General features: G+C 53.6%; 4 protein-coding genes across 4 annotated transcripts; 1 reads left to right on the top strand and 3 right to left on the bottom strand.

The window, feature by feature from the left end:
• Positions 1-1076: 1076 nt before the first annotated feature.
• On the bottom strand, positions 1077-1517 carry LOC136577838 (histone H2A type 1-like). The gene has a single exon (XM_066577761.1). The coding sequence runs from the start codon at positions 1515-1517 to the stop codon at positions 1125-1127; it is 393 nt and encodes a 130-aa protein (XP_066433858.1). The 3' UTR covers positions 1077-1124.
• Positions 1518-1857: 340 nt separating this feature from the next.
• Positions 1858-2265, top strand: LOC136577837 (histone H2B 1.1). Its single transcript, XM_066577759.1, has one exon. The coding sequence runs from the start codon at positions 1858-1860 to the stop codon at positions 2236-2238; it is 381 nt and encodes a 126-aa protein (XP_066433856.1). The 3' UTR covers positions 2239-2265.
• Positions 2266-5054: 2789 nt separating this feature from the next.
• Positions 5055-5470, bottom strand: LOC136578119 (histone H3). Its single transcript, XM_066578023.1, has one exon. The coding sequence runs from the start codon at positions 5468-5470 to the stop codon at positions 5060-5062; it is 411 nt and encodes a 136-aa protein (XP_066434120.1). The 3' UTR covers positions 5055-5059.
• A 651-nt stretch (positions 5471-6121) lies between these two features.
• On the bottom strand, positions 6122-6778 carry LOC136577836 (histone H1B-like). Its single transcript, XM_066577758.1, has one exon. It carries the CDS (start codon positions 6776-6778, stop codon positions 6122-6124), a length of 657 nt encoding a protein of 218 aa, XP_066433855.1.
• Positions 6779-15118: the final 8340 nt, after the last annotated feature.

The following is a 15118-nucleotide window of genomic DNA, read 5'->3' as shown; positions in this document are numbered from 1 at the left end:
TTCTCAGAGCCGCCCACCTCTTCCAAGGAAAGGCTGTAATCCAACTCCCTGTGGGGTCGTCAGCAGCGGTGATGGTCTATGCGCTCTGACATGATACAGCGGGGGTGTAGCAGCCTCCCCGTCAGGGTGCGCTTCAGGCTGTGGTCACGGCACGCTTTTAAACCCCCTAACCTATTTAGGGCAGGCAGGTTATGTTTATAATACGCGAGGAGCTGGGCCTGAATTAATGAGTGCGGTGAAGGGTTAACAGACCTGCCGTTGGAGGTCGGGTGGTTTTAGTGCCGCCTATGGGCGGGGCTATAGTCAGATTCTTCCTGCTCATTGGCTGATCCCCGGAGATTTTGAACTTCCCGCTCAGTTGATCGCGTCTCCCGCTCTTCCTGTCCTCCATCCATGTAACACGTGTAATCAGTGACCAGGCCGTCTGATATAGAGGCGCTCGGGGCTGGAGGTAAAGAACCCTCAGATACACCCCCTAATCCCAGCCCTACGACGGGCGGTGGAATCCTCTACCTGCTCCACCAGTAACGCAAGAGGACGTCTAATCCCTGTAGGTTTACTATAATCCAAAACCAGCCTGAGCCGTGCAGGGCTCTGGGAAAGCTAGGTGATATAGCTCCACCTCCATAAAAAGGGCATGGCTGTGGAGTGACATGATGAGCGCACTTCTAAGGGGGCGACCGTGCAGAGCTCTGAGAGGGCTGGATGATGCGGCTGCAACGCTTTGTAAGCATACGGCCCACGCAGGACCCTGAGAAAGCTGGGTGTTCTATCCGAAACACAACTGAAGCGTTCTGATTCTTGTATATACGTGACCTAACAGAGGACTCTGTTAACCCGTTATCGCAAGGACTGGTGAGCGAGTCCTACAGCCGCCCGTCCTCTGGACATGAGGTCACCTAGAGCAGGACGATTGTGCGCTTCTGCCGGTGACAGGGATGGCCAAATTGGCATCCGCCCCAATCTCTGCCTCCTTGTGGAAAGTCCTGTACAGTTATAGTTTCCCGGTGCAGCCGGCGTACCGGCCACCGAGTATCACAGCATAGAAGCGGCGCAGCTCTGTTGTAAGGAGCATGTGGGTGGCTCTTAGAAGAGCCTTTGGTTCTATGGAGGGATCGGCGCGATCACTTGCTCTTGCTCGTCTTGCTGCTCTCGGTCTTCTTGGGCAGCAGCACGGCCTGGATGTTGGGCAGGACGCCTCCCTGGGCGATGGTCACCCCACCGAGCAGCTTGTTCAGCTCCTCGTCGTTGCGCACAGCCAGCTGGAGGTGACGGGGGATGATGCGGGTCTTCTTGTTGTCCCGGGCGGCATTGCCAGCCAATTCCAGGATCTCAGCGGTCAGATACTCTAGCACTGCTGCCATATAGACCGGAGCGCCGGCGCCCACCCTCTGAGCGTAGTTGCCCTTGCGGAGAAGCCTGTGTACACGGCCGACAGGGAACTGCAGTCCTGCCCGGGATGAGCGAGTCTTGGCCTTAGCACGGACTTTGCCTCCTTGTTTGCCGCGTCCAGACATCTTCTAGCACAGGAAAGGCGAACTAGGAGAAAAAAAACACTTCGGAAGTTGTGATAACGAGAAGGCGCAGTTCTGTTGATTTTTATAACCTGCTGCTCCGCCCTCCTCTCCTCCAATTGGGTAGATTTCAATCCCCCCAATAGAGGCCAGACTTGAGGAAGAACCAATGAGCGGCACCGGGCGTGGCTAATGACGCTCACAGGGGTCACATGTTTTGCTGCTCCAGTAGAACAGCAAGCAGACGGCGGTACTCATTTGCATGGCCCCGCTATAAATACCGCAGCGCTGGGAGGTGCAGGAACTCTGTTCTCTCTAGTTGGGAAAGTATCTTTACGTTATCATGCCTGATCCCGCCAAGTCTGCTCCAGCGCCCAAGAAGGGCTCCAAGAAAGCCGTGACCAAGACTCAGAAGAAGGACGGCAAGAAGCGTAGGAAGACCAGGAAGGAGAGCTATGCCATCTACGTGTACAAGGTGCTGAAGCAGGTCCACCCCGACACCGGCATCTCCTCCAAGGCCATGGGCATCATGAACTCCTTCGTCAACGACATCTTCGAGCGCATCGCAGGGGAAGCCTCCCGCCTGGCTCACTACAACAAGCGCTCCACCATCACCTCCCGGGAGATTCAGACCGCCGTGCGCCTGCTTCTGCCTGGAGAGCTGGCCAAGCACGCCGTGTCCGAGGGCACCAAGGCCGTCACCAAGTACACCAGCGCCAAGTAATCTGTTCCGTGGCCCGCCGTGCACGATCACCCCAAAGGCTCTTCTAAGAGCCACCCACCCCGTCTACAGCAGAGCTGTCACCTCCCGGTTGTGTAGGGAGCATCATCGTTTGCTCCTCTGTAACAAAGGTTGTGTATACATCGGCTCGGTTACTTAGTCCCCTGCGTTGCACAACTCGTCTTTGTCTCTGTGTACCGGAGTTCTCTGTCTATGTACTGGATTTGAGGAGATCTTCCCTGCAGCCCTATACAACTGTATCTCTGTCGGGGGTCGCGATGCTGATTGAGCCGCAGATTAGGGATACGTGCGGTGACCGAAGCCGCGCTATGCGGACGCCTCCATAGAGGTGGGCGCTACGTGGATTCGGTGATGCAGCTGCGGACAATTAGCCATTAGAGAAGCGGCAGCGTTTTTGCCACCGAGGTACCCGGAGCACAGTGCGCCCATGACTGGATTCTGCTGTGGGGTGAGGTCGGCGTGGTGGCTACACGAGGCGGTCGACGTCGGAGGGGGATGCCGACCACAAGTAGCAGCTGTACTGGAGTGCTCGGAAGGCAGAAGACTACAGGGGATATGCGGGTCTGCGCCCTAAAGCAGTGGGGTGCACAAAGGGAAAGGGGTAGTAGGCAGACGACATGCTGGGGGCTGTAGTACATTGTAGTGAGTAGCGGAGGCAATCGGGGATGCCTGAAAATAAGAGGCTTGAAGCACTGGGGGTGCTAGGAAAGGGGAGGGGGACCAAGAGGAGAACCAGAGTGGCAGTGCCCCGGATAAAGCCGCCGCACGGGGACTGGGAGCATTGACCAGAGTGGCAGAGGCCGCATGTGGAACAGAAGAGTACCGGGAACCAGAGGGGCAGTACACCGGCTACAGCAGCCGCATGGGCAGCGGGGACCAGAGTGGCCGCGGCAGCAGGGTGCACGGAAGCAGAGACCATCGTGGCAGCGGCCGCAGGTGAGCGGAGATGGCAGTCTGGCATGGAGAACAGCGGGGACCAGTGACAGCGGGCATCCCCTCACAAAGAGGCGCAGACTGTATTTCTCAGAGACGTGCAGAACAAACCTCTTCCCTAGATTAATTTAGTGCTCCGGCTATATCACCCAGGTCCCCCAGAGTCCCGCAATGGGAAATCAGTGCAGCACTCTGGGAGAGCTGGCTGCTATGACGGCAATTCTATGTAAAATGATGGCTGTGCGGGTCCCTAGGAGAGCTTCGTGCAATCGCAGCACTTCTACATGAGAGGACGCCTCCAATATGGTAGCACTACACGGATTAAAGGGCAGGCCGTATGCTTTAGTACAAGGAGGACATACAATCAGTGCGCCGCAGCCTGCTTCCTGGTAGAACAGAAGATTCGCTGGCATTAGGGGAGTCACCATGGTGGGGGGTATTTTTAATAGAATGCTTAAATCTCTGTTATCCGCAATAACTAAAGTATGTATGTGCGCATCTAGGCATTTATTTACTTTGTCCCCGCCCCCCTCTCTCTAGTATTAGTTAAGACAACTCATTTTAATGATACAAAACCCTGGAAGGAAGGCGTCATGAGGGGAACACGGCTGATTATAGCATACGCAAAGAACAAAAATGGGCATAAAGGTGGGCACCCAAAAGTGTGATTCAAAGGGTTAAATGAGTTTGAGCCACTAACAATGCCAACGCATAAGGGGTGATGGCAGGCATCCGATATAGGGCGGATTACACGTATCAGAACAGATGGGCAATCAGGCAGCAGCGACCCCACAAGGAGTTGGATTACAGCCTTTCCTTGGAAGAGGTGGGCGGCTCTGAGAAGAGCCTTTGTGTTATGGAGAAAGAGCAGCATTATTAACCTCCGAAGCCGTAGAGAGTGCGGCCCTGGCGCTTGAGCGCGTACACCACGTCCATAGCGGTGACGGTCTTGCGCTTGGCGTGCTCGGTGTAGGTGACGGCGTCGCGGATCACGTTCTCCAGGAAGACTTTCAGGACGCCGCGAGTCTCTTCATAGATGAGGCCGGAGATACGCTTGACGCCTCCCCTGCGAGCTAGACGGCGGATGGCAGGCTTGGTGATGCCCTGGATGTTATCACGGAGCACCTTCCTGTGCCGCTTGGCACCGCCCTTCCCAAGACCTTTCCCTCCTTTACCGCGACCAGACATCTTCCACGTTGCAAGCAGAAAACAATTGCCAACCAGTTCAAGCGTCCTCCCTTATCTACGCGACGAGCGGACCAGATTGAAATCAGTAACAAATGACATACGTTTAGGCGTTCCTATTGGGGCAATTACATGTTGGCCACTCCCCTCTCCTTGCTGATTGGTTTAACACAGAACCGTTTGGAATTTTGAATTGACCGCGTATTCTTACAATTCTTAACAGTTTCCCGGCCGGTTCCCAATCCCATTATGCGGTATTAATTAGTATAGTTTTGTGTATTGCTGTCTTTCTTCTTCGTACAATGAGATAATATCCACATAAATACATGCTCAACACTAATCCCTTCCCGGCCCACAGGCACAGATAGATGCCTCATACGGACTCGTTTGATCAACCACGTTCATAACAGTCTGCCGGGGATTCAAATCTCTTTCTACTACATTTGAAAGATGAGAGAATGGCATTAATTGAGGAACTGACTAGGTCACTGAAGGGGTTAACAGACCACCTCCTGCTGACGACAGAACATTATTGGGGAGAGTCGGCGCCAGGGTACACCGCGCACAGGCTGGCTGTGAACCCGAGTTGGGGAAATGACAGCGGAGGACAGGATGCAGCTCGTTTGAGGAGGATTTGGTGGCTCTGAAAAGAGCCTTTGTGTTGCACGCGGTGCCCAGAGCAGATCTAAGCCCTCTCTCCGCGAATCCTGCGGGCCAGCTGGATGTCTTTGGGCATGATGGTGACCCGCTTGGCGTGGATGGCGCACAGATTGGTGTCCTCGAACAGTCCTACCAGGTAAGCCTCGCTGGCCTCCTGCAGGGCCATGACCGCTGAGCTCTGGAAGCGCAGGTCAGTCTTGAAGTCCTGGGCGATCTCTCTCACCAGGCGCTGAAAGGGAAGCTTACGGATCAGCAGCTCGGTGGACTTCTGGTAGCGACGGATTTCACGGAGAGCCACTGTACCTGGACGGTAGCGGTGAGGCTTCTTCACTCCGCCGGTGGCAGGAGCGCTCTTCCTGGCGGCCTTCGTAGCCAGCTGCTTGCGGGGAGCTTTCCCTCCGGTGGACTTACGAGCGGTCTGCTTGGTTCTGGCCATAGCACTACTGTAGAGATGCAGACAGATGTGATATGATGGGAGCCGTAGAAAGAGCAGAGCCTTTATACCCTACTTGCTCTTCCCTATTGGCTCTTAGAAACAACGCCCCCTACATCTCATTGGCTTTTTCAAACAAACCACTAGCCCGCCAAAACGCTTGATGCCCGCGACCAATCAGCGTTCGGCAGAGGCTTGCCCCACCGCAGCCTATCAGGCCACTGCATGATACGTACGGGTGTCTGTGAAATCATGTTCTCAGCTGCTTCCCTGCATTGATATGTCCGCAGAAACACACACTCCACGCTGCACGGCAGTCTCCCCCATTAGAAGCTGCGCTATTTTTATGGGAAATGCATTAGGTCAGCGAGTCCCCTCCCTCTTCACACTCAGCCCGGCATCCATACACGCGTTGTATAGGTCACAGTGCCCAACAGTAACGGGGATGATGCGGCGACAATGTCTCGTATTACTCCCCCTCTACAGCCTCCCCCTCGCTCCCTAGACTCCCAACTGATATGAAGTACCCTGTAGCCGCTATGGGGGCGCTGCTATCTAGAACAGAATTCGAGGCAGTGATAATACAGCTCTGCGGTGAGAAGGTGGCGGCTCTGAAAAGAGCCTTTGTGGGGTAGATGCATGGGCGGCTTCAGCTTATTTCTTAGCCGCACTCTTCTTGGCTTTAACAGCCTTCTTAGCCGGACTCTTGGCAGCTTTGGGTTTGGCCGCCTTCTTAGCCGGACTCTTCGTCACCTTCTTGGGCTTTGGGGCGGCCTTCGGCTTTGAGGCTTTTTTCGGGCTCTTGGCCACTTTCTTGGCGGCGGCCGCTGCAGGTTTCTTTGCTTTTTTCGGGCTTTTGGCCGGAGCCTTCTTGGGCTTCTTAGGAGATTTCGCCGCTTTCTTGGCTCCAGCAGCCTTCTTGGGCTTGGCCGCAGACGCTGGCTTCTTTTTGGCCGGCTTGTCCTTAGTCTCCTGCTTCTTGTTCAGCTTGAAGGAGCCGGAGGCGCCGCTGCCTTTCACCTGGAGCAGGCTGCCCTTGGTGACCAGAGACTTGACGGCCAGCTTCAGGCGGCTGTTATTCTTCTCTACATCGTACCCTCCGGCAGCCAGAGCCTTCTTCAGGGCGGCTAGAGACACCCCGCTGCGCTCTTTAGAGGCGGACACGGCTCTGACGATCAGCTCCGACACGCCGGGACCGGAGGACTTCTTGCTTTTCTTGGCGCCCCCTGCGGCGGATTTCTTCGGCTGCTTCTTGGATTTGGCAGCCGGCTCGGCGGCAGGAGGAGCGGCGGCTGGCGCGGTTTCTGCCATTGTGTGCTGCGGTAATCAAATAGTAAAACTCTCCTGGAAGAGAAACTCTGAGAGCGGCGCTGGTGGCGCCTCTTATATGTACAGCGGCCGCGCTCTGATTGGCTCGTGAGCAGGCCCGTCCTGAGCTGCTATTGGTTGACACTGAGCACATCTACTGCCTTATCCCATCCGGGCCTCCTCTCCGCTCCGTTCTCCTCTTGTGCTTCCCTGCCCGGGATAAGAGGCCGTTACCGGTCAGAACCGGACAGGAGAGCTCGCTTTCAACGTGACTCCTCACTCTCTGACATCTCATGCAACCGTTTATAGCCGCCGCTGGCGGAGGTTCCGGGGAGGAGCGGAGAGGAGGCCACGAGATCTTCGCCATAGTTCTCCCGATCTGCACATCACCGCGTATCTGCGGAGATAAAACCGCTGCGGGAGCGCCTTCCCTCTATTCCCGGCACGTGTCACCATCCCCGGGATCTACTCCACAATCTCCATCGTGCAGAAGCTGATTGCACAATGCGAGGACGACGTGGAGCTGCCGAGAGCCCAGAGGTGTAGCACAGGCTGCGCCTCCGCTCACTGCCAGCTCCCGGGTGCTGAATGTATACTGTATATACTGCAGACTTCTCTATACTGCGGCGCAATGTAAGATGAGGAAACCCAGTACCCCCCTGTACACTCAGACGATCGGGAATGCCACACGTTATCGTCCCTTTAATACCCCGGACATGATGGGTGTGGTTGTCCACACGAAGAAGCGATTCTTCTTCTCTGCAGGTGCATCTCCTCCCGCGGGCTGCTGCCCGTTCTATATCATCCCAGGGATACCATGTGCTGGACGTGACGGCCATTGCATCGGCTCTGTAGTTCCCATCAATCGTTGACGGTGAAGATGGAACTTGGGATTCTGCTGCAGAGCGGTGGCATCTAACAACGCTCTAATCGGGATGTAGATCGCCAAGAAATGACGCCTGAACAAAGCCTTCTACCCGCGGGTCTCCTGCAGCCGGCGATGGCCTGTCAGTCACTGATGTCCGAGCGGAGCAGTGATACAGCGGGACTCTCAGCGCCAGATCCAGTGCCACAGTCGGTGACATCGTACAGAACCCGCGGGGAGGGTTCTACTGTAGATCCCCGGGGCAGCAGATGTTGTACAGTGTCCGCTGGAATTCCTATGGCGGAGCGTGTTGGTCCAGAAAGCTTTCACATACCCTGAAGGACCACCGGTACTGTGAGACCCCCGCTTCCCCCACAACCCGGTCCCATATACCCCTCCAGATCGCTAATCAGCTCTTCTATTTAGCGCCCAAGGAGGCGACCCAGAAAGAGAGCAGTGTCAGGGGCCTCCGTGGGGAGGAGGGGATAATAAATACCATCGGGTGCCATCAAGAAGCTTCAGGGAAGACAGCTCCCTGTCCGGGCTGCCCCATGCGTGACTTCCCACGGGACACCGGCCTAGCTATGTACATTTAACCCTTAACCCACTAGTCTCCGGTCACTGTATCTACCTGCAGTCATACATGTAAAGGCAGTAGCCGCAGTACACAGTGCGACCGGTGGGTCAATAATCTGCTCACAATGAACAACATGGACATACAATGGAGAACAATACAATAAATGAGTTCTGAATGTAATGTTTATGTAAAGGTCACCGTGTCCGTACAAAGGGTCTAGTGTTCTTGTGTCACATTGTGTGCAAGTAGTAGCGGTAAAGGGCAACCTTTAGGCTGATATCTTGTCACGGAGTGTTGTTCAATCTTTGGCAATCTGGTCTGATGCCCCAATAATAGTCGGCCCTGATATATGCACCCTGTCTACCCTGATACCCTGCCTCCATGACCTTCACATCTTGGTGGGATCGTCCACCTTGCTCATGGCTGAGGGCACCAAGGTTTTCCGGGAAGTTACCACGATGGCTGAGCAGAAAATGCCCCTCGATGCTGATGTTGTAGCATTGTGTAGCTCCGGACAAACTCCGGACAAACCCTCATTAGCAAGGCGCACTTTAGCTAAGCACCACACTACCTCCAACCAAGCACAAGCACTGCCTGCGGGACACACGGCTGCCTTTTATCCTGAGTTACAGTATAGTCAGACCCCAGTAACATTTCAGTTTCAGCAGTATAGGCATAGCCCAGTATTAGTAACATTTCAGTAGTAACAGTATAGACAGACCACAGTAACATTTTAGTTGCAGAAGTATACACAGACCCCAGAAACATTTATGTAGCAGCAGTATTGGCAGACCCCTGTAACATTTCTGCAGCTGAAGTATAGGCAGGCTCCTGTAACGTTAATGCAGTTACGCTCATCTCATTTGGCCCAAACAAGTTTCTCCGATAACTGTAGTAACACTAGAGAAAGCACATGATGTGCATTGCTGATCCCCTGACCCCAAGCGGGAGGAGGTGGCATTACAAGGCCAAGACACCATGACCAGGACCCGCTATAGTCTGTGTGGGAAGCACGTTAGCGGGCCCAGGGTCAGGCTCGGTTCCAAGCCTCCACCTTTGTGACCCAAGGTGCCCTGAGTTACATAGCAACAAGAAACCCATGTGTCGCAACATAGATAGCTCAACACTGGAAGAGGCAGTCTTTGCGTTCCTTGGCCTAGCCTATGCTGTAAGTGCACAAAGATGGTATTACACAGGAAGAAATTGGAGTGCCCAACCATGGGAGAGTTTCGCCCCGCCAAGCAACTTGGCCTCAGACAGCAATTCAGGCCTAGTCAGCCACTGTACTATTTGTGCCACATAGGTAAAGCACCGCAATGGGAAGACTTAGTGCACCCATAGTATAGGCAGACCGCTGTAACATTCCTGTAGCAAAGGTATAAACACACCCCAGGAACATTTCTGTAGCAGCAGTATAGGCAGACCCCTGTAACATTTCTGTAGCAGCAATATCAGCAGACCCCTGTAACATTTATGTAGCGGAAGTATAGGCAGACCCCAGTAACATTTCTCTAGCAGCAGACCCCTGTAACATTTATGTAGCAGAAGCATATGCAGACCCCAGTACCATTTGTGTTGCATCAGTATAGGCTGTGAGGAAGGAGGAGCAGCAGCCAGAGGATTCAGAGTTTCAGCAGTGGACTGCATAGAAGACTCGGTGGTCGATACATTGCTGGATGCTCTTTCTGCCATCCACGACAGGACCTGCTCACACTGCTCTGTTTGCAATAAAGGTCTACCACATGGACCCACAAATTGTGATATGAAGCTGGGGACCCCAGAAACTTGCCTCTCTCCTAATCCCACAGCAGCCGGCTGGGATACACCTGGACCAGGAACTTGGCCTGTGCCCACACCCTCACTTGGAACTCCGCATCCTCGCCCGCGTCCACATCCTCGACCCCTACCCCTCAGCATGGTGGATTATGAATAGAGCAGACACAGACCGCTGTAAATAATTATGGAATTATATGCGTACACTTTCACGCAGAGAGCAGAATCGTAACGCTAACTCCAGGCAGAAAAAAATGGAAGCAATGCAATAGTGATGCACCAGAACTCCCGCCAGGCACCCAGTAAAATGCAGACGCTCAGCGGTAGCCCTAAGTAGGAGCTTTTTGTTTTTTTTTTTGGTCAAAGAATACAGGCTGGATAGTGTGTATATCACGTTCCCTCTACCAGTCGCTGTGGCCATATGCTGTGCGTCTCTAATTCACTGCAGACACAGGCCAGTGTAAATAATCTTGGAATTATGTGCGTAGACTTTGTCACTGAGAGCGGTATAGTAAGGCAAACTCCAGGCAGAAAACAATAGTCAGGAAGGCCGCAAACAGGCCTAAGTGCAATAGTGTGGGACTACAACTCCCATCAGACAACCTGTAAAATGCACACGGTCACAGGTAGCCGTAAGAAGGAGCTTTTATATATTTATTTAAAAAAAAAAAAAAAAAAGAATACCAGCTATATAGCGTGTATATGACTTTCCCTCTACCAGGGGCTGTCGCCGTACGTTGTGCGTGAAGTTGACCACAGACACAGAGCGGTGTAAAAAAAAATTGGAATTATTGGCGTACAGTTGGAGGCTGACAGCGGTATTCTAACGCTAACTGCAGCCAGAAAAAAAAATTATACGGAAGGCCTAGCTGTGCAATAGTGATGGACTACAACTCCCATCCGACAACCTGTAAAATGCACACAGTCACAGGTTGCCCTAAGAAGGACCGTTGGGGTTCTTGTACACAGGATCCTATACTATCACTCTCCCTATCTCAGCAACGCTGTCCCTATACTATGCAGTACAGACTGCAGCCTGAGAACGCTATAGCTGTAATGGGGCTACACGCCCGATATACAAAAAAAAAAGCAAAACTGCTACCAGCAGCCACAACAGTAATGCAGATGGTCAGATGTGGCCCTAAGAAGGACCGTTGGGGTTCTTGTACACAGGTTCCTACACTAACACTTTCCCTATAGCAGCAGCAGCACTGCCCCTGATCTCTCCCAGTGTGTGACTGTGGCGAGCCGCGAGCGGACCCACTTTAAATACTCGGGGGTCACTTGATCTTGCCAGCCACTCACTGCAGGGGGGTGGGACAGGGCTGAAACGTCACAGGAGGAAGTTGTAATGCCTTCCCTGCGTTTCTCTTGGCCAGAAAATGGCGCAAAACTTTCAGGGAAGGAAATGGAATTGAATTGAGTACCGCGTGGTGCTCGTCTCGAGTAACGAGCATCCCGAGTACACTCGCTCATCTCTAAAGTTAACCCCTCAGTGGCCACGCATTTTTGTTTTGGTTTTATTTTTTCCCATTTTCGTTTTTCCTCCTCCCTTAAAAGAAATAAATAAATTAAAAAAAAAAAAAAGAACTAACTAATAGAGATGAGCGAGCACACTCGCCCGAGCATTAGGGACCTCGAGATGCTCGTTACTCGAATTGAATTGACTCGAGTACCATGCGGTACTCGAGTCAATTCCATTTTCTTCCCCACATGTTTAGCGCCATTTTCTAGCCAATAGACATGCAGGGAAGGCAATACCACTTCTTCCTGTGATGTGCCAGCCCTATCCCACCCCCCTGAAGTGAGTGGCTGGCGAGATCAAGTGACTGATGAATATTTAAAGCGGCCCCGCCCGCAGCTCGCCTCAGACACACACTGGGAGTGTATAGGGAAAGTGCTGCTGCTACTATAGGGAGAGTGTTAGTGTAGGATCCTGTCTTCAAGAACACCAATGGTCCTTCTTAGGGCCACATCTGACCGTGTGCATTACTGTTGTGGCTGCTGGGAGCAGTTTTGCACTTTTTTTTCTTTTTTTATCTCGGGCTGCAAGCGATTATGCAGAGTATAGGGAAAGTGCTGCTGAGATAGGGACAGTGGTAGTGTAGGATCCTGTCTTCAAGAACCCCAACGGTCCTTCTTAGGGCTACATCTGACCGTGTGGATTTTACTGGGAGGCTACTTGGAGTTGTAGTGATTCCATTTTAGTATTATGCAGCTTGGTGGGGTTGAGATCGCCACAGTTACCAGCACTCTCCACTGGCTTTACAGTGTTCTCCCACTCCACACAGCCTCTATTATCTACAATTCTCTGCGAGCAGTAGAGCCTCCGCTATCTACAAGTCTCTGTGTGCGGTGAATTAAGGCCAGGTTGCCAGTGCTATACAGCGGGGTACTTTATTTAGCCCCTGCTCTATTCTTAATCCACCATGATGAGGAGTAGGTGTAAGGGTCGAGGACGTGAACATGGACGTGCAAGTGAGGGTGTGGGCACAGGCTGAGTTCCTGGTCCAGGTGAATCACAGCTGGCTTCTGTGGGGTTAGGAGAGAGGCAAGTTTCTGGGGTCCCCAGCTTCATATCACAATTTATGGGTCCATGTGGTAGACCTTTATTACAAACAGAGCAGTGTGAGCAGGTCCTGTCGTGGATGGCAGAAAGTGCATCCAGCAATGTGTCGACCACCCAGTCTTCTATGCAGTCCACTACTCCCAGATAGGGACTGCAACTCTGATTCCTCTGGCTGCAACTCCTCCTTCCTCCCAGGCTCCTCACTCCATGAAAATGACATATACTGAGCAAGCAGACTCCCAGGCACTGTTCTCGGGCCCCTGCCATGAGTGGGAAAAAATGGTTCCTCTCTCACCTGAGGAGTTTGTTGTGACCGATGTCCAACCTTTGGAAAGTCCCTGGGGTCTGGGTGATGAGGCTGGGGACTTCCGACAACTGCCTCAAGAGCTTTCAGTGGGTGAGGAGGACGATGATGATGAGACACAGTTGTCTATCAGTGAGGTAGTAGTAAAGGCAGTAAGTCAGAGGGAGGAGCGCACAGAGGATTCGGAGGAAGAGCAGCTGGACGATGAGGTGACTGACACTGCCTGGTTTGCTAAGCCTACTGAGGACAGGGCTTCAGAGGGGGAGGCAAGTGCAGCAGCAGGACAGCTTGGAAGATGCAGTGGAGTGGCCAGGGGTAGAGGCAGGGCCAGAGCGAAGAATCCCCCAACTGATTCCCAAAGCACCCCGCCGCGCCAAGCCTCCGTGCAGAGGGCTAGGTGTTCAAAGGTGTGGATGTTTTTCAGTGAGAGCGTGGACGACCGCTGAACAGTGGTGTGCAACCTGTGTCGCGCAAAGATCAGCCGGGGAGCGACCACTACCAGCCTCACCACCACTATCATATGCAGGCATATGCTGGACAAGCACCCCACAAGGTGGGACGAAGGCCGTTCACTGCCTCCGGGTCACACCACTGCCTCGTCCCCCAACCTGCCACTCAGATCCAACTCAGGATACAGGCACGTGCGCCTCCCAGCCTGCACCCACACCCTCACCTCCACTGTCCTCCACCCCATCCAGCATTGTCTCTCAGCGCAGCGTTCAGCTGTCGCTAGCACAAGCGTTGGAGCAAAAGCGCAACCCAGCCACAACGCACCCGTATGCACAAGCTGTAAACGTGCACATTGCAAAATTAATCAGCCTGGAGATGCTGCCATACAGGCTAGAGGAAACAGAAGCTTTCAAAAACATGATGGTGGCGGCGGTCACGCGCTACTCTATCCCCAGTCGCCACTATTTTTCCCGGTGTGCCGTCCCAGCTCTACACCAGCACGTATCCCGCAACATAAATCGCATCCTCACCAGCACGGTTACTGGGAAGGTCCACTTAACCACGGACACGTGGACAAGTACTGGCGGGCAGGGCCACTATATCTCCCTGACGGCACATTGGGTGAATTTGGTGGAGGCTGGGACCGAGTCACGTCCTACCCACACCCAGAATAGCGGGTCCTACCTCAGTGCTGGTATCTGCGGCGGTCTATGCCACCTCCTCTAAACCCTCCCCCTCCTCCTCCTTCTACGCAAATTCTACCTCTCAATTAAGAAGTGTGAGCAGCACGTCGCCAGCAGTCGGTGTGCGCGGCGTGGCAGCACAGCGGTGGGCAAGTGTCAGCAGGCCGTGCTGAAACTACTCTGCCTAGGTGACAAGAGACACACGGGCCCCGAACTGTTGCAGTGTCTGACAGAGCAGACCGACCTCTGGCTTTCGCCGCTGAGCCTCCAACCGGGCATGGTCGTGTATGACAATGGCCATAACCTGGTGGCGGCTCTGCAGCTTGGCAGCCGCACACACGTGCCATGCCTGGCCCACGTCTTCAATCTGGTGGTTCAGCGGTTTCTTAAAAACTAGCCTCACTTGCCTGACCTGCTCGGCAAGGTGTGCCGCGTCTGCGCACATTTCCGCAAGTCCACCATGGACGCTGCCACCCTGAGCACCCTGCAACATCGGTTTAATCTGCCAGAGCACTGACTGCTGTGCGACGTGCCCACACGGTGGAATTCTACACTGCACATGTTGGCCAGGCTCTATGAGCAGTGTAGAGCAATAGTGGAATACCAACTCCAACATGGGCAGCATAGTGGGAGTCAGCCTCCCCAATTCTTTACTGAGGAGTGGTCCTGGTTGGCAGACATCTGCCAGGTCCTTGGAAACTTTGAGGAGTCTACCCAGATGGTGAGCGGCGAGGCTGCAATCATTAGCATCACCATTCCTCTGTTATGCCTGTTGGGAAGTGCCCTGCAAAACATAAAGGCTGACGCTTTGCGGTCGGAACAGGAAACAGGGGAAGACAGTATGTGGCTGGATAGTCAGAGCACCCTCATGTCTATATCTCAGCGCGTTTTGGAGGCGGAGGAGGAGGGGGAGGAGCCTCAGGAGGAGGTGGGGGAAGAGACAGCTGGACACACTGCAGAGGGTACCCATCCTGCTTGCCTCTCATCTGTTCAGCATGTATGGCCTGTGGACGAGGAGGAGAAGGATGATCCAGAAAGTGATCTTCCTAGTGAGGACAGCGATGTGTTACATACAGGTACCCTGGCACACATGGCTGACTTCATGTTAGGATGCCTTTCTCG

Source organism: Eleutherodactylus coqui, chromosome 8 (genome assembly GCF_035609145.1).
Source record: "Eleutherodactylus coqui strain aEleCoq1 chromosome 8, aEleCoq1.hap1, whole genome shotgun sequence".
NCBI classification, from domain to species: domain Eukaryota; kingdom Metazoa; phylum Chordata; class Amphibia; order Anura; family Eleutherodactylidae; genus Eleutherodactylus; species Eleutherodactylus coqui.
The sequence above is the reverse complement of the archived record's forward strand: the minus strand, read 5'-3'. Positions and strand labels throughout refer to the sequence as shown.